General features: G+C 47.0%; 1 protein-coding gene and 1 long non-coding RNA gene across 2 annotated transcripts; one reads left to right on the top strand and one right to left on the bottom strand.

Moving 5' to 3' along the window:
• LOC109782477 (coatomer subunit beta'-2) lies at positions 1–10,501 on the bottom strand. The gene is made up of 10 exons (XM_073504631.1): positions 10,159–10,501; positions 7,854–7,915; positions 3,407–3,465; positions 3,250–3,304; positions 2,819–2,855; positions 2,386–2,720; positions 2,159–2,290; positions 1,922–2,070; positions 554–619; positions 1–412 (listed from the first exon to the last, which is right to left on the bottom strand). The coding sequence occupies exons 1-10, from the start codon at positions 10,499–10,501 to the stop codon at positions 298–300; spliced, it is 1,353 nt and encodes a 450-aa protein (XP_073360732.1). The 3' UTR covers positions 1–297.
• Positions 10,502–13,597: 3,096 nt separating this feature from the next.
• LOC120968420 (uncharacterized) lies at positions 13,598–15,458 on the top strand. The gene is made up of 2 exons (XR_012189947.1): positions 13,598–14,321; positions 15,072–15,458. It is a non-coding gene; the product is annotated as an uncharacterized lncRNA (long non-coding RNA).
• The last annotated feature ends 8,028 nt before the right edge of the window (positions 15,459–23,486 follow it).

Genomic DNA, 23,486 nt, shown 5'->3' with positions numbered 1-23,486 from the left:
TCAGTCAGTTATTAATGTATGAATAGATCTCCAGCAATGAGATTGTTAATTTACACGTTTGTATACGCTTCAGACAGAAGTGCAATTTCCTAGCGGAAAACAAAAAGTAATCTTGGTGAAATTATCATCTTCTGCACACAAGCTGTTGCCACCTGCTAGAGAGTTGACGTACTAGCAGACAGGTACTGTTCATCTCCAATCAGTCGTTCAAGTTTCCGGATCTGGAAATTCATTATGCCCGTGTTAGCATAGACTGCGTAGACGTACTAGCAGTCCTCTCGATTGGCGTTGGGTTTCCTAAGAATCTATAGCTGCTATGGAATTCTCGTTGCTGCTGCCTTCACAACCACCTTGTCCTTCTTCATCACCAATTTCCATCACCGACACTCCATCAAAGTGTGCAACTGCAACCCTGATAGATGAAAGAGGACACGCTTTACTAGTCTGGAATCTTAAGAAACGAAATCAGTGTACAGGACTACAACATCCAAATAACTAAGCATACAACAACAGGGTAATACAGAAATCAGTAACAACTGGAAACACTGATTACCTTTCTGACCCCATCAAACATGCGAGACCATAAACCGGCGCACCGACCTCAAGCTTTTTCTTCAGCCTGGGAAATATGAAGCACTCACTGTTTTAGCACATAATAGAGAGAGGGGCTAACCAGCAGTTTTTTATACCGAGTCAAGATTTGTCTCATCGATTAATTAAGCAAAAGAGAATTGCCCAGTTAATTAACGGAAAACCGGAAAAAAGAACTGACACAAACCAACCACATACATATATACTACTCATAGAGCATGCAACCCCAAAAGTGCACTATCAGCCCTGCAACCATACCCAACACGCAACTACCACCAATCCTCACACTACTACACCACAAGGAAACCCCTAACAAAAGTGCTTGGGCTGAAGACTACGAACACATCCAAATTCACATAGACAAGCCAGGCCATAAGGACCGTCCAAGAGACTGAGGGCCATCCACCAAGCAGCTACAGACGCCTTTGCTGTGGTGCCACCCTTCTTGCTTTTCTTCCAGAGTGGTTTGTCCACAATCGTCTTGCCCGATACAGAGCTGGCCGCCTCCAAATGTGTGAGCAAGCTGCCAAGTTGTATCTCAGAGAGAATGTCATCAACCTTGTCCCTCACAGACACCATTGCAACAACATCCTCAGCCATGGGTACCACTAACACGACAGACTCAGGCGCCTCCAGTTGTTCACATGGCAGAGGCGAACCCAACAGTTGCACCTCAGATTAGGTGCCAACGCACCTACCTCATCAACCTCGTCACCCACCGACACCACCTACTCCATCTCCTTCGGAAGCACCAATGAAAGAGGTGAAGTGGGTTCCCTACAACGCTCCTGCAGCTCAGGCATAATAGGCAGCACTAGAGCCACGACCTCGTCGATGACTACAAACCCATAGGCATGCCGAGGGCGCGGTCGCGCGAACAAAGGACGGGCGAAGTCGGAGCAGCAGGCACGGGGAGCCTCACGGACTCGGGCGCAGGCTTGGCCAGGGGCTCCTCCAGCACCTGCACGAACACTCTACCCATCTGGACAGCGCGGCCCAGCGCCGGCTGCAGCGGCGCGGCCAGGAGCTCCCGACCCGGATCGGACCAAGCAGCGGATGGGGGGACCGGCAGGATGACGCACACCCTGCAGCCAGCAGGCAGCTCGGTGGGAGCCAGCGGCAGCGAGCTGGCCGGGACGCGGGGCGTCGGCAGGGTGGCCGATGGGGCTGCTGGCGGTGAGGACGGTACGGACGGCGCAAAGTTGCGAGGGCTCATGTTTCACTCCTGCTTTTTCTTTCGAGAGGGATGGAGCCGCAGGGATGGCCGGAGCAGGGAGATCCGGCCGTGGTTGTATCGAGACATGGAGAGACGTGGTTGTATCGTGCTTACCTGAAATCAGTGGAGCTCCACACACGAACAGCACCATCGCGACCACCTGTAATTAGAACTGGAAGACTGGGATGGGCAAAGACGTAACAGACTACTTCATACTCATGTTCGAGTGTATGAACACACTCCTTCTTCTGCAAGTCCCATATCTGTTTTGAAAAACAAAAACAAACCACTCATATATTAGAAATGCTAGATGCATGTTGTATTAATGTACTTTCCAGCATAATAGCCGACCTTGGCAGTGTCATCCCGAGAGCCACTAATCAAATACTGCTGACCATCACGCTTGAAGAAATCCAGGCAGTACACGTGATGTGAATGCCCAAACAAAGTATACTTGGATTTGGGAGAATCAAGACTCCAAACCTGAACACCAATCATAAGAGCTTCCAGTCATGGTACAGTAGAGAAACGTACCATCTGAAACACTTGCAAAACAAATAAGAGAGAGAAAGCAAAACCTTTACTGTATAATCATCTGAAGCACTTGCAAAACTGTTGGTGTCCTCTGGGTTAAATTTTAGTTCCCTAATATCATCTGAGTGCTCTTTTTCAAATGTCTGTATGCAATTCCAGTCCTGGTCCCAGTCCCAAAGCTTTATTTGCCCAAAACAACCTGACAGCACATACGGCTGGGTCGGATGAACGTCTAATGAACACCAGACAAAGTCACCATCGTGAACTTTGAAGCTCGTGACCGTTTCGAGTTCCTTTTCATACTTGTACACATGGACGAAACAATCACGTGACGCAGCCACAATCCACCTCTTTCGTGCAATAAATTTAACTTTGCTTACTGCAGTGAGGGCAATCGTCTGATTAGCATATACCATTGTACAACTATACATATGGTGGAAGAAAATTATATTAACAAAGAAGTCAGGGAGAGCTTACCTATATCCTGCGAGACCTTAATCGAAGCGACCACTTTCTGCCAGTAAACATAATTGAGTCATTTGTTGGTCCAATGTAAACAAAAGATTGGTATAATTGCCAACAAAACTGAGCTTTTGGTGATGACCCTTTACATTAAATCGTGGTAATTCAATTGAAATACTATGACGGGAAAAAAGAGGGCAAAACTTTGCCAATATGGTGTTGTGTTTTCTTGGCTGTGGGTAAAAACTTCAACATTACGGTACGCCTCCCATCAACCATCACCAAACATAGACTTCTCCTGCTATTTGGCAATCAACGGAATCTGTATGTGTACTTATGAACTAAATGCTTGGGCCCCGAGCATCTTTTTGATGCAAAGGGCAAGCGGCCATAATTTTCTTTCTTTATCCAAAATATTAGCAGAAGAAGCAGTAGAGGTAACTTGCCTGCGTGTCAGAGTTCCAAATCTGAACATAACCAGATTCGTGACCGGTTATAATCCTGCATGATAATGAGGTATTAAAGAAGGATAATCACATCCAATGCACTGACTTGAAAAGGAAGAATAAAGATTAAAATGCCCATATTATCCTACACACTTACAATGGCTCTGTCTGATGTGCATCCATACAAAGGACCCAACCGACTGTATCATCTATAATCTGACCAAACAACATTCCTGTCAACAATAGAGAAACCACCACCAGGATGGAAGATCTTGGGAAGAGAAGAAAATGAAAACCCGAAAACTAATTCCTGTATTAAAGGTTGGATTGTCTGCGAAATGGCAACGTAGCTAATTCTGGCAGTGTGCTACGTCGTCAATGCATCAAAGACAGACAAAAGGAAGCGTCAGTACAATTCAACTCGTCACTGAAGCAGCATTATTCAATTGCCACAACGCAATTACACTCATAAATGAATTTAGTTGGGACCTCTTTCTACCTTGATCATCTCGAATCATCTATCTGACACACTAGAATAAATTAGAAGCAAACATCTAATCTTTCTAATCTTCAATCGCATTGCATCCATCTTGATCTTGTGATCATCGACGACATCCGCAACATGCAACTCCAATATCATCTTCTCCTCCTCAATTTTTTTTTATTTTTTCCTTCAAGTAATTGTTTTCTTCTTCAACTAAATTTAACCTCTCGACAATAGGGTCGGTTAGAATTTCCGGTTCAACCACCTCCTATATAAATAAAATCTATGTCACGCTGGTCGGTATATTTGTCATAAACAATAAATGAATCAAATAGTTATAAAAAGATAATATATACCACATCCGAATCATAGACAGGACGAGGGCCGACGGGGGCGGATACCAAAACCATCGCACTATGTAATAAGAAGGAATAAAATAGTAAGAAAATTAGACAAGTATCTATCTAAAGTAAGAATTTTTTTTTTCAAAAAGAAGATAAGAACAAGAGGCTCACCACGGTGGTGCCGGCGACGAGATCGGCGCGGGCGGTCGACGGCGGTGAAGACGGGAATGGGACGTGACGGGTCGCTAAACCTAGACAAATCTCGAGGAAAATGGAGCTTTGAGGTCGAGCTTCGAGAGGACAAAGCTTAACTAGTGTGGCTCGGGCATTTCATCGAACACCTCATGTGCATAGGAGGTGAGCTAGAGCACCACAAAGCCCTTCCCTCGCCGGCCAGAGAAAAACAGAGCACTGGAGTGCTCTGCTCGCGGGCGAGGGGTATATATAGCCACCTCATTGGTCCCGGTTCGTGGCATGAACCGGTACTAAATCCGGGCCTTCTGTCCCGGTTCATGCCAAGAACCGGGACAAATGGTTGTGGGCCAGGAGCAAGGACCATTAGTCCCAATTCGTGGCTCGAACCGGGACAAATGGTTCCATACGAACCGGGACCAATGCCCACGAGGCCCCGGCCGGCCCCCTGGGCTCATGAACCGGGACGAATGCCCCCATGGGTCCCGGTTCGTGACTGAACCGGGGCTAATGTGAAAACTGCCCTGTGACCTAAGCCCTGTTTTCTACTAGTGTGGGTACGCCTTTAAAATTAAAATAAGTGACATCTTGAAGAGGTATGTAACATCTGTATATACGGTGATATTTTTACTAGGTTGTAACACTGAGTATTAACATAGTTCCGTACATCAAATACTGCTCAAGTCAATATAATAATTCCAAGGGAGATATCTAGATGACCTATGCCTAATTTGTGGCAAAAATTAATTTTACCTTATAAACAGTTGCAAATCCACCATGGCCGATTTCTCGATCCTCTGAGAAATTTTCGGTGATATCCTTCAAAAGTGAGAGTGATAGATTTGTCGGATTTTCTCTTCCATCAAGTATACGCTCCAGGACCTCATGATCCATGTATGATGTATCTGATGTGCAATCAATTTCACACTATCCACTATAACCACTAACAAAAAGATGTTTGTTCCAAATTAGCATTATTTAAGGCAGGATATGGTAACAAAAATGTCTATAGTAAATAATTTCTGCGCCAACCAATATTTATGACAGCAATATTTGAACTTCCAATGATGCTTCTGTAATCTTCTTTAAATGTAATAAGGAAATGCAAATGTGCAGTGTAATGGTGGGTGCCTGAGTTTATGCTTTAGATACTTGTGCTATTTAAGAAATCCTAGACAATTACTTTATGTGCATCATCTTAAAGCTTATGCACCTGCAAACAAGAACCAAGGCAGGTCATGTACAAAGCCAAGCTCCAAAATCCTCTAGAATACGAAAAAATATATGAAGTTAGCTATATGGTTGGGCTAGGTAGACATGCATGCAAAATAAAAGGTTGTTGCCTTGTACTGTTCATAATATAAGTAAATAAGAAATAGATTCACGAATATAAGGAGAAAAATCAAATAAAACTCTCTATCAAAGACTTATTATTTGAGGTTACTGGCCTTTGATGCGCTCATCACTATAGAATCAAGTAGTTGTGGGACTCTAACTTGTTCCATAACAATTAATTTGAAATGCAGCTAATGTAATCATTCCCTAAACATACAATATTCAGGAACCTGAACTTTGAGATAAGGAGAATAGCAGAATAATTGGGCAATGCACCTTAGGTGTGGCTCAGGCAGGGCAAGGTGATCGAGGCGGCGCAGCAGCGACACTGACTATGGTTCGACCGGTGGCAGCAGGTGGATCGACGGGTGTGCGAGGAAGAAGAAGACTACAGGGATATGAGGGAGAGGCATTGTCAGAAAGAAAATATCCAGTTAACGCAAGAATAGATGGTCCAATTAGTCAAAATCTTGTTAGGCACCCAATTAATTTTGGCGCTCCCATGAATTTATTTTATTATGTTGGCGGAGCAGGGAATTGTTCGGCGAAGATACAGAAGAACTAGCACGAGCAGTACGGGATAGACAGCCCCACGCCTGCTGACTCTCCGACCGAATGAGGAACACGGGCGGCGCTAGCCCACTGGCACCCCGGGCCTAGAATTATTTCTTGGGAACACATGCATAAACATTAGCTAGCGTAATTCATCCACCCTTCCAATTAATCCCTCTCTTCCGTTTATTCTAGGAATATCGTACTCCCTCTGTACCTAAATACTTGTTGTTTGACAAGTATTTCGGTACAGAGGGAGTACTTTCTAAATAGCCTTGGTGTAGCAGAAATTCATGCGCATGTCCTGCATAACAATTGTATATCCTGCTATTAATTAACAAGCTACTTAATAACTCGAGTTTCATATGTTCTTCAGATCTGAAAATGTCATTACTTTTTTTCAAAAAGAGGATTACCCCAGCCTCCACATCACAAGAATGCACACAGCCATAAAATTTCATGATATAACCCAAAAGGAAATATACAAACTGTAAATTAGAAGCCTATTTGAGTACAAAAGACTGGATCACTGACCTAGAGGATCCGTTTGGGGATCCAGCTAGCTACTCGAGGAACATCCAAGTAGACGAGAGGCGCGGGAAGATAAGACTGGATCAGGTTGAGGTTGCATACATCGAAAGGAGGAGAGGTCTTAGGGTTGCATGCATAGAAATGAAGAGAGCTGCAAGACGAGACGTTAAGTAAGGGTAAGATCTATAGATATTTATTAATTAACATCGTCAGATTAGGGTGATACACGTGAAGGCCGACAAATCCAGCCTAGGTAACCACGGTTGTCTCCGTGTAGCTTAAAGTTTCAAGCGCATCTTGAGAAGGAAAAGGGAAAAAGACAACATGAACAGAACATTTAACAACTTCATACGAGGACAATGCATGTGATGGCTCAAAGGTGCAGCGGTAGGTGAGCACTAAAATATGGGCAATTTGAGAGCATCTTATTTGGTTGCATGTAAACAAACCCTCCTTTCAAGAGGGTTTAATTAATCAGTAAAATCATGAAATGAGCACCATTATATGCACAAATCTAGAATATGTAGAGGCAGGGGAGGAGAATACATTGCAAGAGGACAACAGCAGCACTACACTGCAAGAGGAGACGATCAGCTTTACACGCAAGAATGCAAGATATGAATGACCAGAAACATGTTTATAACCAATGAAACATAACCCGTGTACAAAAGAAATGGACAAATATACATCAGATTGCAAACAGTGGATCGAGCCAGTGGTAGGTGAAAAGAAAAGGAAGTTAAAGAGAATATATGCCACTTGCTCCGTCCTAATAAGATCTTATATTGTGGGATGAAGGGAGTACATTTTAGGAGGAACATGGTAGTTCTTCCACCTTCATAGTAGGTATCTTTGGATGGTTCACAAGCTTGCTCTCAAAGTGTGCCTTGAGTCCTTGACTGCTTTGAGATTCGTACCCTTCAGCATGACTTATTTCAGTTCTAATGGATAATTAAGGCCGGTGAGTTTAATCTTATATAACATACTGGAGCAGGCATTCTCCGGCAGCTCAAGATTCCTCCTCAACTATCATATGATTTTTACGACAAGAGACAGACCCGTTTCCTTGAGGTCTGGGCCCATCACACCAGATGAGTCTTGTCGTACAAAGATCATACAGAATTTGATCGTACATATATCAGCTCTCATGTTGATCCTAAGGTTACATGCAACTTGCTGGCGCTGCAAGCAGTCTCAAGGATGTCCACCTTATTTTCAACATGCCTATCTAAAAACAGAAAACGATTAAGCACCTGGGATTCGAAATGCCAATATGGCGGGCAAAGTTTTACAACTACACCACATCTTAGTATATATGTTGTTAAATAAGTGATTGGAAAAAATCAGTATCTTTTTGTTCGATGTGCGTGTTTAGTGGTTTACCCCCTGTATCCAAAACCTTGATCACCACCATCATTTTATTACCTTTCTTGTTTCTTTGTTTGCTTATTACTCCTACCTACTGGCTGCTAGTCTTGCAGGGATTGAGTTGGCAACTTCTTGGATGCCTCCTCTGCATTACAGGTAAAGAAACCTGAACTTCACATGGGACTGTCCTCATTGGGTTGTGTGTTTTTAAATGGCCCGGGGTTGAAGCATATATATTAGAAAAAGACATCCTTAGACTACTCACAATGGGAGTAACATAGGTAGTAACGTCACACATATCTAGATAAAATAGATGATGTGGCAATTAATAAATGAAGAAAGAGTGAAAAGTGATAACATAGATAGTTACTAGTAGTAGTAGTAACATCACACATATCAAGGCAAGATGTGTCTATAGCCTAATAAATGAAGTGCTTCATGTTACCACACATATGTTACTCCCCACTGTAGAGGTAGTAACATAGACTAGTAACATGTCGATGTTACTACTCTATGTTACTACCCATTGTGGCTAGTCTTAGTGCGCACCACGACCATGTCAGGAGGTTCACGCTGCGTCCTCGTATGATCCAGTTGATTGATGCCTAGGAGTACAATGCTACGCGTAAAGAATATCCATCCACTGAATGGGGGCCTAAGATTCCTCTCTTGGTTAATCAAACAGCGTCAGAAACAACGACCTCAATGGTCGGTCTATCCTGCTAAACAAATGGCACAGCTTTTCGTACTGGCTCCTAATTCTAGGTTAGATCTAGCGTGAGCTTTAGTAGTGGAGTACTTTAAAAGCATTTCTTTGATGCTTGTGGTCCATCGGATGGCTTAACTGTCAGACAAACGGAGCACAGAGGGCTTAACTGTATATGGATGTAGCTGCAGGCGTACTGGGAGTTGGAGATGACGTCGTGGACTTGTCGCTGGTCACCTTGCCGCCTCGCCCGTCACTACCTCCAGCTTGCCGGATCCTTGGTCACCGACGCCGGTTTTCGGCGAAGCAGCCGCCGGCCCGCCGAGCCGCTGCAGCCTTTTCGGCGGCAGGGAGACAAGGGAATGGGGAGAGCGTGCTAGGTTTTCGGAAGGAGCTGCTCTGCCGGGACAAAGATGGGCCGAGCTTTGTTTGGGCCTCTGTTTTCGCCTGTTCCAGCGAAATTCCAGCGGCAGCGAAGGCTTTTCGCGCCGCGGTCGCGTGGTTAGCGCCAAATCGCGGGATTAGTGGCTTAGCGTCACAGGAGCCTTCCAACCAGCGGTTTCGCCGTGATCGCCGTAGTTTTGCCCGTGATTTTACTTTAATCTTTGTGGAATATCTGTCACTTAAACACCTACTAGGATGGATTTTTCCATTGAAAAAAATGAAGGTACTGCACTGTTTCCTCAAAGAATATAATACTTTCTTAACAGCCTTACTGTAGCAGAAATTCATGCACATTCCAGTAAACAGAAATACATATCAGGTTCATAATTAACAAACTACTTAGCAAGTGGTGTTTCATCTTTCTTCAGGTTTAAGGGTGTCATGATATAGAATTCAAAAGAATGTATACAAATGGTAAAAGTGAAGTCTGTTACCAAAAGAATCTGACAGGTGGAAATTAACAAGGATTGGAAAGAGTGGCGAAATCCCCGACCTAGCCCCCGCGTCGCCCCCCACCACCCCCCCTCCCCCCCCCCCCCCCCCCCGCGGGCGACTCGGATGGCAGCGCGGCTCCCCCCCTCCCCACCCTCCCCCGCCCTCGCCGCCGGGGCAAAGCCCCTCGCGGTGGCTGGCAGCGGGGCCCCTTTCTCTTCGCCGCTCGGGGCTGTCTGGTGCGGGGCGGCCTGCTTCGGCGGCGCCGCCGGGCGTGCGCAGGGCCTGGCGGTGCGGCGGCGGCGGCTCCCGACGGCGACGTGCGAGTGGCGGCGTGGTCGGCGACGGCGGCTGCGTGCCCGTGGTTGCGGCGGTGGATCAGATCTGGTCACGGGCTGCAGCGGGCTGCTCTGGTGGACCCCTTCTCTACGGGCTTCGGCTCGATCTCCCTCTCCTCTCGGTCGGGGCTGGAGTTGGGCTGAAGCTGGTGGAGGTGGGGGGGCGTGCCGGCCGGATTTGACGCGACTTCTCCGGCAGGCGGCGCGTGTTGGGGCAGCGGCCGGGTGTGGCTGGTGCTCCGGCCGTGGGCGGTGGCGCGGGGAGGTCCGGGTGGTGGCCTTCCGGTGGAGTGGCGGCTACACGGTGGCTGGCAGCGTTGCCCGCGGCGGCGGCCGGCTTCTCCGGCGTCGGCTCGTTTGCGGTCAGGCTGTTTTGACCTTGTTTCATCTCCTCGTCGCCCGGCCTATACTTGACTCGAAGGGCTGGTCGGCTCCTAGCTGCGGTCCATCGCACGTCTCGCGCCTGGTGTTGTGGGACCGAGCTCGTCTCGCGCCCGGCGCTGCAGGACGGAGTGATGGTGGTCATCTTTGGCCGGCCTATTGGGTCTCGGCGCTGGGGGCCGCTCAGGGGTGCGAAGAGACCGAGCCTTTCCGCTCGTCTCTTTGGTTGGTGTAGCGGCGGGTCTCGGGTGAGGTGGCGTCTTGGTCTTGGATGCCGGGGCGGCGGCCCTGGTGGCGGTAGCCCGGTGCTCATGGGCAGAGCCCGTGGCTGGGTGCTGCCCGACTGACATGGCTGTGTGGGCGGCGTGATGGCCGGGGTGTGGTGTTGTAGGAGATATGCCCTAGAGGCAATAATAAATGATATTATTTATCTCCGAGTTCATAATTATGTTTATGTTCCATGCTATAACTGCAATGATTCTCGAGTCTGCAATATCCACGAGACTCGGAGGAAGACTCATATGCACGTGTGGAATAATAAACGGTAAGAAGTATTCCTAGTCTGGCCTCTAAGACTAGCTGAAGTGTTGCATGATGGTTCTGTTTTCCTGATCATGGGCATGTCTATGCCAGCAATTTTGAGGGCACAATGTTAAGAGAACATTTGTGTTGAATCGACCCGGATTGATGTTATGCTAAGAGATTCATTCGTCACAAGTTAATGGTGCATAACACAGAGATGGTTAACGTTTGCATGATTCCTTAGACCATGAGAGTATTGAGTTTCTTCATGCTTGCTTCATGAACTTTGGGGTTTGTTAAATGTCATCCGTAAATGGGTGGCTATTATGGCGGCTTACGGGTTCATGGAAAAGTGTGTCAAGTAACTTGATAGCTCAAGATTGGGATTTGCTCCTCCGACGATGGAGAGATATTCTCGGGTCCTCTCGGTATTACGGTATCCATCATCGTCTGGTCAGACACAGTGTGATTTGATCACGGGGATGCCGGAACACGGAAACGAGAAAAGAGAACAAAACCGGTAACGAGGTAACTCGCATAGTGGACAAGTTGTTGATCCACGGGAATGCCAACATGTCTCACCTCGGGTATTTGTAACATATCGCGAAGCAACAGGAATAGCACACGGCAACTGGAGGTTCACTCGAATATTTATTCGTGTGGGTATAGGGGTCAATATGGGTGTCCACGGCTCCGATGTTGATCATTGATCGGAAGGGGTTCCAGGTCATGTCTATACTTTACCGAACCTATAGGGTCACACGCTTAAGGGTCATCTATCTGCTGAATACTAGACAGGGATTGAGAGAAAATCACCGAAAAAGTTTCGGACGGCGGAATCGTACCGCAGAGAGAGGTCATCGGATAAGTTTCGATGATACCGAAAAGTTGTTTCGGGATACACCATTAAGTCAAATTGGTTTCGGCACATGCCTGATAATTCTTGGAGGATGCCAGAATCATTCTGGAAGCTTTTTGGAATTTTCTGAGATAAAAACCGGAAATGTTCCGGACCTGCCGGAGCCACTTCAGATGCGTTTCGCAGATGAAAATCACTAAAACCGGAATTGTTTCGGAACGCGTTGAAAATCATTTTAGTGGGTACTGGAAATGTTCTTAGCCCACATAAATATTTTCAGTTTGATCAGACGCTGAAAAATGTCGTCGTGAATAGTGAAAATCAGCTTTATGGTTACTTTATGGAAAGCCACCTTTTGGGGCTTTGCTCCAAAAGATCCTGTGGATGACATGGATGGATAGGAGCCATTTTTTGGGCCCCTCATGGGGGTGTGGCCGGCCACATGGGGTATCCCCACTTGGGGACCCTCTTGTTCATTGGTTTCACTCCTAGGTCCTTGTGGAATGACTTCATTCATGTGCATTTTGGGTTTTTTGTGAAACTACCCTACCCCCTTGGGACTTCCTATAAATAGAGGTGGAGGGCAGCCCTCCACACTCATCCCTTGCTCTCATACACATGACATGCATTATCTGGCTTCTTCTCTCCCTCCCACGAAAAGAGTTTCGTAGAGCCGTAAGGCTGTCTGGGTTCCGGCAGGAACTAGTTCTGGACGGCGAAGCCCTGCCGGATAGATGACACCGTATGTGTGCAACTCTGTAGAGAGATCGTAGTTTCGGTCTTAGTTCGTGAGTGCCTCCCGAAGGGCTGTCCGTGTGACCGTCCGAGTTTCGAAGGTCCTCCCGAAGGGCTGTCCGAGTGACCGTTCGAGTTTCGAAGGTTCTCCCGAAGGGTTGTCCGCGACACCGTCCGGGGGGGCTGTTCGACCGCCTCCCGGAGGGTTGTCTGAGGAGCAGATGAGGGTATACATCCTCGCGGTTGGGAGGTTGTAAATCCTAGCTGCGGGGATCTGCACCGCCGATCGTCATCGACTCTACTTCCCGCTGCGCTACGAGTCGGTAACGAAAAAGATCAAACCATGTATGCAGTCTCCATAGTGGTCCTGGGCTGCTGCGTAGGTCGGAAATTTTTTGTTTTCTGCTACGTTACCCTACTGGTGTTCGGTGGCGGTGAGTGTTGGTCGGGGTGAAAACTTGTTCTATCCCTGGATGGACCGGCGACGGCGAAGCTCGTTCCCTTCTTGAAGGCGTCGTCGTGGCTCTCATTACCCGTTGTGTTGCTCCAGGGGAAACTCTGACCCTCAGGTCGGGCGGTGGCGGCGCTCTGGTGTCGTATCCTTCCTGAAGGCGCCGCCTTGGAGTCCACGGTTCGCGGTATGCGGTTTCATCTCTTCGTAGCTAGGGTGGTGTTGCAGCGCTCAGCGTCTATGTATCATGCCTTGGGTGTGTGCGTGTGTGGTGATGTGAGTTTGTACTGCCACGTTGTTGATCGTTGCTTTATTTATAAAGCGGGGCGAAAGCCTTTTTCGGTAAAGAATTTGACAGGCAAACAAAGCTTGACACTAACCCGCGGGAATGCAGCAAGAAGATGAGAATGAATCCAAGTCTAGAAACTACCACACTTGCAAGTGAAGTATACCAAAAACTTGAAGGGCAATATGACTGCAAGGTGTTTGTGTCCATATCACAAAGACCTAACATGATGAAGCTTCTTGGTGGGATCATAAAAAAACTTGAGACGCCACAAGCAACCCATACTGACAAGGCACAAGATTTGATTGACAATATCAAAGAATATCTAAGAGAAAAAAGGTACTCCCTCTGTCTCAACTAGTGTCAGAAACGCTTTTATATTTTGAGACAGAGGGAGTACTTTAGTAACTTCTCAATCCCTATTATACGCATAGTTGCTTTGAGGCTTTACAGTCCCCAATTTGCCCCTTCTACTGTTATTTCAACATTTGAATTGTTGTATATAAATTGAGTGCATATTTAATATAAAACGTTGGCAGGTACAGTGCGCCGCCCGTGCTCCTCCGCACTGGCCAACAACAGCGGCGCACCCCGGCGCCCTGCTCCAGACCTCGACCTCCTCCTCATGCTGGACCTCCTCCGGAGCCACGGCGCCTCCCTGCCGGCCCCGACCTTGCCTCGCTGCTCCGGCGAGTCCCCGACGAGCAGATGAGTGCCCCGCTCTGCTCTTGTTCCGTTCTCTCTCCCCTGACGGCCTCCCTATCTCTTCTCTAACCTTTCCTCTCTCTCTGTTCGTGTACAGGAGGGATGGAGCACCTAGCCGCATGGAGCTCCTCGCACAGACGTCGTCCGCGCCCTTCCCCGCCTCAGATCCGGCTGGATCCGCCTCCTCCTCCAGCCACGGCCCTTCCTGGTCGGATCCCGCCACCGCGCCGCCGTTTCTCGCCCACCGCTCCGCCCAGCTGCTGCATCGTCTCTGCATCGAGCAGCAATGCAGCCGCTCGCCCCCGTTGACCGCGTACCTCGCCCGCTTGGGCCAGATCCGCGCCAACGCCCAGCTCGCCTCGCATCCTGCAGCCCAGCGTCACCACCGAGCCGACCCAAGTGCCGTGGTGAGCAGCCCACCTCGATTCAGATTTCGGCCCGTGTTGTTTTTTTTCCTCTGGACGATTTTTGCTAATAACCCAGTGAACTGCCGTTTTACAGAAAAACCCCTAGGCTTCATGCATATAATAACTTAATAACCGTGCATCGGATTAAAATGATTTAAATATGTAAAATGCTTAAAATTTCATCTAGTTTCATTATAAGCAACTTTCATCCATGTTTGAAATGCTTAAAATTGTTGTTTGAATTAATTTGCTAAATGGCATGTTAAAATGATTTAATTCATAACTAAATAACCGTAACTCTGAATTTAATAAACTTTATATGTAATTGGGATAGAAAAATGCATAATTAAACATGGTGCACTTTATTTTACTGTTTAACAACATTTAAATATGATTAGGGCAGAACAGTACCAAATTCATAAATTGCATATGAGGATTTTCTGGAATTGTTGTTTGTTGTTTCCGGCCTCATTTAAACTTGCCTAGTTAGTTTTCTTATGCTTCTCGCCATGTTTAACCATATTTAATATTGTTCGATACATAAACGGGAGAGAACTAAATAATTTGAATGTGGTGTCTCATCTTGCATATTGAGTTCCACTTAATTTGTAGTATTGTTTGTTGCACTTTGCCATGCCATGCATATTTAAATCGGACATGCATCATACTTGTTTGTGCATCATGCCATGTTTATGTGATGGTTATTTACTATGTTGTTTGCTTCTTTCCGGTTGTGCTTCTTGTCGATAGTTTTGGTTATGTTGCGAGTGTGGGGATTCGTTCGACTACGCCCGTTCGTCTTCTTCATGGATTCGATCTTCTTCCTAGCGGGATTTCAGGCAAGATGACCGCCACCTTGGATCTCACTACTATCTTTGCTATGCTAGTTGTCTCGATGCTATCGCTATGTCGCGCTACGTACCACTTGTTATCAAGCCTCCCAAATTGGCATGTTAGCCTCTAACCTTTTCACCCATCCTAGCAAACCGTTGTTTGGCTATGTTACCGCTTTGCTCAGCCCCTCTTATAGCGTTGCTAGTTGCAGGTGCAGTTGCAGTTTGTTCCATATTGGGACATGGATATCATGGGATATCACAATATCTCTTATTTAATTAATGCATCTATATACTTGGTAAAGGTTGGAATGCTTAGGCTTTTGCTTGGTGTTTTGTTCCACTCTTGCCGCCTTAGTTTCCGTCATACCGTTGTTATGTTCCTTGATTTTGCGTCCTTAACATGATGAGGGTTTATGGGCCCCTCTTAACAGTTTGCTTTGAATAAGACTCTTCCAGAAAGCCCAATGTTGGTTTTACCATTTGCCTAATAACAACTAAAAACTTGCATGGGGACCTGCCGGCCCCCGAGGTCTCTTAATCAACCCCGGGCCAGTGCTCCGCATGAGTGTTGGTCCACCTACCTAGCAGTAGGTGGTGCCGCCTCAAGGCAACTCGAGGTATTTTGGCTATCGTCCACTTAGCATAGACGGTGTTGTCCTGAGAACGAGATACGTGCGGCTCTTATCGGGGTGTCGACACACCGGGTGGTCTTGCTGGTTTTGTTTTACCATTGTCGAAATATCTTGTGCACCGGAATCCCGAGTTTGATCGGATGTCACGCGATGGAGGATTGTCTACGCGGATCGTGAGCTTGTCATGGGCTAAGTTGGGACACCCCTACAGGGTTTAAACTTTCGAAAGCCGTGCCCACGGTTATGTGGCAGATGGGAGTTTTTAATATCCGATTGTAGAGAACTTGACACCAGATTCGAATTAAAATACACCAATCGCGTGCGTAACCGTGATGGTCTCTTTTCGACGAGGTTCGGGAAGAGAACATGGTGGGGTTATGTTTGATTCGTAAGTAGTTCAGGATCACTTCTTGATCATTATTAGATTGCGACCGTTTGCATAGTTTCTCATCTTACTCTGTTCTCGTAAGTTAGCCACCATACATGCTTAGTCGTTTGCTGCAACCTCACCACTTATCCATTCCATACCCATTAAGCTTTGCTAGTCTTGATACCCATGGTAATGGGATTGCTGAGTCCTCATGGCTCACGGATTAGTACAACAACAGTTGTAGGTACAGGTAATGCGATGATCTGACGCGAGAGCGATGCTTGATTGTTTTTGTTCTTCTTCTTCGATCAATGGATAGGTTTCCGGGTCGGGGAGCCTAGGCTAACAAGGTGGATGTCGTTTTTTTTTTTCGTTTGATTTCATCCGTAGTCGGATCCTGCTCTTCTGTATGATAATTGCTATGTATTGATGAACTGTTGTATTCATGTTGTAGTTTGTGGCGAGTGTAAGCATTTATCTTGTATTCTCATCTATTCAGTATATGGCATATTGTAATGATGTCCATCTTGCTATGCGCTCGAAATGCGATTGTGCCCCGATCATGAGTTCATCACATGATTGGGATAGAATTGCATCTTGGCCGCTACACTGTCGTCCTCAACGAGAAATTCCTGCCACATCTTGCGTAGCTCATCCGCGACGACGAGCTCCTTCCGCAGCTCTCGGAGGTGAGACAACAGGGGTCTGCCGCTGTTGCCACCGCGGTGGGCGCTCGCGTTAGAGCATTGCGGCTGGCGCGTGGCGCTGGAGGCCTGTGGTGGGTCGCAGCGCGCGTACACGACGACGCTCTAGGCTGGGTCTCGAGCTACGTCAAGAAGCCCATCTCGCTACCGCGCCGCTATCCCTGCTCCCGACGCCGCACTGGCTTGAGCATGTCGCCATGGCCGCCTCCCGGTGCAGCTCAGCAGGCGTGGCCTGTGGGCACACGCCGGCACGGGTGACAACGACCACAACCACCTGAGATTTTTTTGTATTCACGACGATGTCGACGAGCACCGACTTAGGATTGAAGTTCCGTCGGAAGACACGCACGTGCAGGATGGCTTGATGTATTCGTGAACTAGTACGTGAGTCTGGGCTTGGTTGATTAGGTGATCTCTTCTTGATACACGCACGCAAGACGCCGGACACGGATGGATTACAACAGGATCTGACTCGACAGTGGCAACACTCCGTCAATGGACACCGTGGTCGTGCTCACCGCTAAGGAGATGCAAATGACATGTGGGCCCATGTTGTAAGTGACAATAGAAATCAATCCCGGTTAGGATTGTGCCTTTCCCAACACAACAAACAAGATTTTAGTAGTACAGGTTGGATTGACCGGGATCTGTAAATAAAAGGTATCAATTTCAGGGATTCAAAAATATGGGTTTATTAGCGCCGGTCTATACAATCTTAGGGTTTATTTTAGACTTCGGTTGCATAGACGCTGCATGCGTGTAGATTTGGCGCTTCGGTTGCAGCTCCATCCACTAGTCCCGTAGAAAATTAATTCGTAGGCGTTCCATGCGCGGCTCCAGAGGTAACGATTGGTGCAAAGCATGCAGGATTGTGGCTGCATAATATCCAAAATAAATGATGTGTCATACTAAGCATCAGCTAATTACGGGAGGGATTAATACCTAAGCTAACGTGCGCAAATAGGAGACTGCCTTGGTCTTGCCGATTTGGTCGGTGGGCCTAATAAATTCGGACGGAGGGAGTAGCTCGCTGCCTGTCCAAAAATGGCTGACAAGGGCTCGTCCCGTCCGGAAGCAGGGATATCATGGTGCAGCAGCAGCAGCGACAAGCTTCGGTGCCGGCGACCTGGGTGCACCATCGCCGCCTGAAACGCGCGCGCACACGGGCAGAATGAAGAAACCGGTTTTGCACTACTCTTCCTCACTGCCGGCGACCTACCGTGCACTACTCTTCCTCACTGCCGGCAGCGCCCGCGGACGTGTCGGCTTCTTCATGGCCGTGGCGCTGGGGCGCGGTGTTCGTGGTGATGTCCTCCTTGTCGGTGTCGCCAAACAACAGCTCATTCGCATCATCGTCGCACTCACGTCCTCTGGCCGCCACCTCCGCCACCCGCTGCCGGTACCGCCAGCGGGCGAGGCAGATCTCGCGGGCGGAGCGGTAGGACTCGAGCAGTGCCTCCTGCTCCGCCAGGTCCGTGTCCGACCCGACCGCCTTGCTGGCGGTGACGTGCTCCTCCGCCTGCAAATGCTCCTGGAGGAGGTTGTGGTTGTACTTGGCGTCGGCCTGCGCCTCCTGAAACTGCTCCTCCCGCTCCTCCCACACCATGTCCATATAATGGGGACGGGCTCGCCGATGGTTAGGGTGCAATGCACCTGTGAGAGTGGAGCGGAGGAGGAGGGTGCCGCGGAGAAAGAGGAGGGTGGCGCTGGCTCGTCGGAGGAGGCGTCCTCCATTTGCATGTCCTCTGGCTGCCTAGGCCATGGCCTTCTTTTGCTCCGACGTCAGCCCGTCCCAGAGAGCTTTGGTGTGGAAAGATCCGTGGCGGGTACTGGCGTGGATATGGCCGGGGCACCGGGGCAGCGGTTTATATAGCACGTGCGGGCGGCAGATGGACGGGCGGGTGGCGATGGAGGAGACGCCTCGGCAACCGCGTGCCATCAATGCAGGCGACAGCCGAACGGACGGGTGGCCGCCGTGTCGTTTGAACATGCGGCAGTTGCCTACATCGAGAAGCGGCGCGGGTGGTGCTCTCTCGGCCGGCGCGCCTCTTCAATGCCGGCGCTAGTGAGCGGTCGCGTGTGCTCTGGACGGGCATGAATGCGGGCACTGATGCTCTGGGATCAGTCTGGGGTTTTTGGTGGGCCAGGGCGGTCAGAAACGCGCTTGGGATCGGTCCGGACTCAGGCAAACCTCCCCCAGTTTTGTCTCCAGTTTGCGGGAGAAATCACGTCCGGACCGCTCCGCGGAACGATACAGGTCTGCGTTGGATGGCTTCCGTGGTCCGGACAGCCCGGTCCAGATGGTTGCGGAAGGTTTATGGGTCAACGTTGGCGATGCCCTTACAGGTGGGCTGTTGTAGCGTGAGATAATGGGCCCTTTTTTTTAACCTCTTCCAGCCCTAGCTGCTGATGTAGTGATGTTTGCCTCAAAAAAAAAATACTGTTGATGTGGGGCTGGCCAGTCAGGATTGACCGTGGTCATAACCACTTGACTGATGCAGAACGTAGACCAAGGTTAAGTTTAACCCTTCTTGGTTAGTTTAGGGTGTATTTTGACCGGTTTCAAAGTTGAGGGTTGTAAACTAAATCGAGTGGTTAGTTCGAGGTTGGAATAGGAACACCTCCCTACTTGAGAAGACCAAAGAGATAAGACTTCACATTTACAAACATGATATCAGATTGGATTCACCTACCGGCTGGATGGCACTCCATCGGGCCGAGGTTGCATACATAGATATGAAGAGGGATGTGTATATGGACGAGAGCAATGATTTTCATGTTTGAATACAGTCAACAAGGCCATGCAGACAGTTATTCCAGTTAACAAGGTCAGATTAGGGTGATGCATGTGATGGCTGACATGTTCAGCCAGGATAACTATATATGGTAGGTGAGAATGGCAAGCAAGCACAAAGCATCTCTCGCATATCCCATAAAAGTGGTTAAACATTTAAATTTAAAATATAGATTAAAAAACACACCAAATAGATTCTGTAATTTTTTTTCCAGGTCCTCGTATATTAACCCCTCCATCCTTGATATTTGGAGGTTTCGAGGTCGTTTTTTAGGAACCCGTAAACCAGTCAACGTCGGAGCAGGCGACCGAGCGACGCCACGCGCAAGCAGCGAGCAGGCGGCGGAGCTCGGCCGTGGACGGAGCGGCACCGGAGTAGGTGGCTGAGCCTGGGGCGGCGTAGCACGGGGCCGGTGCCAGTTACATGTGTGTGTTACTGCCGACAAGCAGCTGCATGCATGCGTTCCAACCGGCTGGAGTTGGAGTTCGTCCATGCGTGTGTCTCGAGGAAGAAGTGTGGGGAGAAAAAGAAGAAAAAAAAACTTTAACAGTTTGTGGAATCTTATTCAGTCCGATGCCGCGCGGTACATCAAATTCGTTTTAGGGGGGCCTGTATACTATTTTTACAGGATTATTTTTACGGGATCTGCTAGAGTTGCTCTAAGTCCTTAAGTATGAGCGAGATTGGTTGATTTCCAGTTTTACAGGTAATTAGGAAGACCAAAGAGGGCCAGACTTCACATTTACCAAGTTGAGATTAGGACGAGGCTATAGAATACAGATTTAACCAAGACCATTTTATCTCCAAAAGACAACAGAGATGAGCAGCCTGCTAGTCTGCTTTCAATTCTTTTCATCATTGGCATAAAGTCTTTAATTCTTAGGCACTTCTTTTGAAGAAAGTATGGGATGGAAGATAAGGGAACTGCACTCATAGCCTGGGATAAAGTCAGTTTACCTAAAGACTGAGGAGGTCTAGGTGTTCTGGATATTGCAACACACAATAAATGCTTGCTATCCCAATAAAATCATGAACTCAACACCACAAGGTTCATTCCGGTGGAAAAGCATTATTAAATTGTTCGCTCAATTCAAAGAAGTTGTTGTTCCCAATATTGGCTCTAGAGATATAGTCATGTTTTGGCAGGATAACTGGCTCAGTGGCAGTCTCAGCGTAAGATTCCCTGAGCTCTTCTCTTTCAGCAAAAATGAATTTATCTCTGTCAAGAGCATGAAGATGACAGAAGACCCAATTGAACACTTCCACACCCCTCTCTCTATCCAAGCCTATGAACTGTTTCAGCAGTTGAGCAAAATTGTTCAGAATACTGCCTTGACTAATGCCCATGACAAATGGTGCTACCCATGGCAAAACCCAGAATACTCCTCGATCAAAATGTATCATCAGCTACAAGAGCAAGAGAAAGCTCCCCCAAGTTTTGCCAAAATTTGGAAATGTACAGCAATGTTGAGATACAAGATTTTCATCTGGCTACTTCTCCACGACAGAGTAAACGTCAGAAACCTTCTTCACAGGAAAAAAATCATACTGCCCAACTACAAATGTGAGCTTTGCAATTGCTCTACGGAAGAGACAACCCTTCACGTCTTCTGGGACTGCCCATTTGCTCTGAGCTGCTGGGACTCTATTACTCAAGACAGGAAAAGAGGAGTTAATGTACTGGATGAAATAACTATCATGGCTGAATCGTTTTCATCACACTTCTCAATGAACATTGTCATAATGGGATCCTGGCACATCTGGATGCAAAGAAACTCCAAGCTATTCCAAGCGAAAACCCCCTCTTTACAGTCCTGGAGGACCCAGCTAAGGAATGATCTTCTGTTGATCCTCCACAGAACAAAAGTTAAACATAGAGAGACTTTCAAGGAGTGGATTGACAGTTATTTAACTTAATTTTCCATGGATTTTCCTAGAGAGGAATTGGTTAAGAGAGGTGTGGTTCTGTGACGGTTGAACTTTATATGTAAATATTTATTTTTAATGAAATTACAATAGAACTATTGTTCTACAGTTTGTGGTTAAGAAAAAAAAGATAGGGTGAGATGCATATGGGCTGATGGCTAGGTGAGCAGTAAAATATGGGGGGAATCTGATTATATCATTTTTAGTTGAACGGTAATTAACATACCCGTTGATTTTCCCTATTAATCAATCGTGAAATGGGCACCACTAATTCTGCTGAGATTTTGATTTACTACAGACCAGATCAAACAGGTATAGAAAATGTAGAGGCGACGGGGCGATGAGCAGGAGCAGTACCTGCACTCGGTGCCGCCGGAGAAGCACGCCGCAGCAGCCGCGTGCTCCCCACGCGTGGGGAAGACTGAGCTCCGCCTGGGCATATTGCCCCCGCTCGTTGCTAGCGTCGGATTTGGGGAAGAAGAAGCGCGCCTTGGGTGGAACGAACAGGCGAGAGAACAAGGCGAGGAAATACACTTGCATTTATTTTTTGAGAAACAGGAAATACAATAGCAGTGAGGATGTGCTGACTTTTTTATTTTGAGGTGAAGATGGGCTTACTGAGATAACGACATGGGCTTTATAGGTGACATCAGCCCAACTAAAATGACAAATCAAGATGGCAACTTTAGAGATGCTCTAGCTCTTCAGCGGTAAAAAATCGAACTCCTTAAAAACTGTTGTTTAGTTAACATCAGCTTGGTTTTTTTCTTCAGAAAACACGGTACAAACCCAAATCCTCACATACATATATGAAACACATGCAACATACACCTACCCCTATGACACCCCGGTCTGGTGACCGCTTGGAGGGAGGGGTCGTGCTCGGGCAGATGCACTAGTAGAAAAAGGGCCTTTTGTCCCGGTTTATAAGGGCCTTTAGTCCTGGTTCTGGAAGAGCTAGAGCATCTCCTTTAGTCCCGGTTCTTACACGAACCGGGACTAAAGGCCGTCCACGTGGCTGCAGCCTGGAGCTCCACCTTTAGTCCCGGCATCAACCGGGACTAAACAAAATTTTATGATTTTTTTTTAATTTTCAAATTTCTGAATTATTTTAACCTCTAATCTCTAATCATCACCCATCATCACTGCTCAATTTAACCTCTAATCTCTAATCACCCCTCATCATCTAACTTCCCGGACGGTCACCCATCCTCTCACTACTCCAGCCTGAGCACGCTTAACTTCCAGGTTCTATTCTCCCTCATTTCTAAGTCTGCACTTGTTGTTTTCCTAACAATAGTAAGATGTCAATCCTATTAACCCTCAGAAATTTAGCTTGAGCATGAAGTCACACATTTCACTGTTTGAGTTTGAAACTATTGTTTCAAAAAACAATAATTATTTAGTAACACTAATATTTCTTGAATAAGTAGTTTGACCATAGTTTGACCACAGTTTGACAAGATTTGACCAAAATTCAAAAAAACTGAAATAATTATTTAGTAACACTAATATTTCTTGAATAATTAGTTTGACCATTGTTTGACCAGATTTGACCAAAATTCAAAAAAAACTGAAATAATTATTTAGTAACACTAATATTTATTGAATAAGTAGTTTGACCATAGTTTAGATTTGACCAAAATTCAAAAAAACTAAAATAATTATTTAGTAACACTAATATTCTTGAATGATTAGTTTGACCATTGTTTGACCACAGTTTGACCAGATTTGACCAAAATTAAAAAAAAACTGAAATAATTATTTAGTAACACTAATATTTCTTGAATAAGTAGTTTGACCATAGTTTGACCACAGTTTGGCCAGATTTGACCAAAATTCAAAAAAACTAAAATAATTATTTAGTAACACTAATATTCTTGAATAATTAGTTTGACCATT

This window comes from Aegilops tauschii, chromosome 7 (assembly GCF_002575655.3).
Source record: "Aegilops tauschii subsp. strangulata cultivar AL8/78 chromosome 7, Aet v6.0, whole genome shotgun sequence".
Lineage (NCBI taxonomy): Eukaryota > Viridiplantae > Streptophyta > Magnoliopsida > Poales > Poaceae > Aegilops > Aegilops tauschii.
This window is presented reverse-complemented; position numbering and strand designations above follow the sequence as displayed.

Coding starts and splice junctions, on each gene's coding strand:
- LOC109782477 (XM_073504631.1), bottom strand. CDS start 10,501: ATGACCACCATCACTCCGTCCTGCAGCGCCGGGCGCGAGACGAGCTCG. Junction 3,305..3,406: donor GCACATCAGACAGAGCCATT/GTAAGTGTGTAG, acceptor ATTATCATGCAG/GATTATAACCGGTCACGAAT. Junction 620..1,921: donor TGGAGCTCCACTGATTTCAG/GTAAGCACGATA, acceptor CATATTTCCCAG/GCTGAAGAAAAAGCTTGAGG.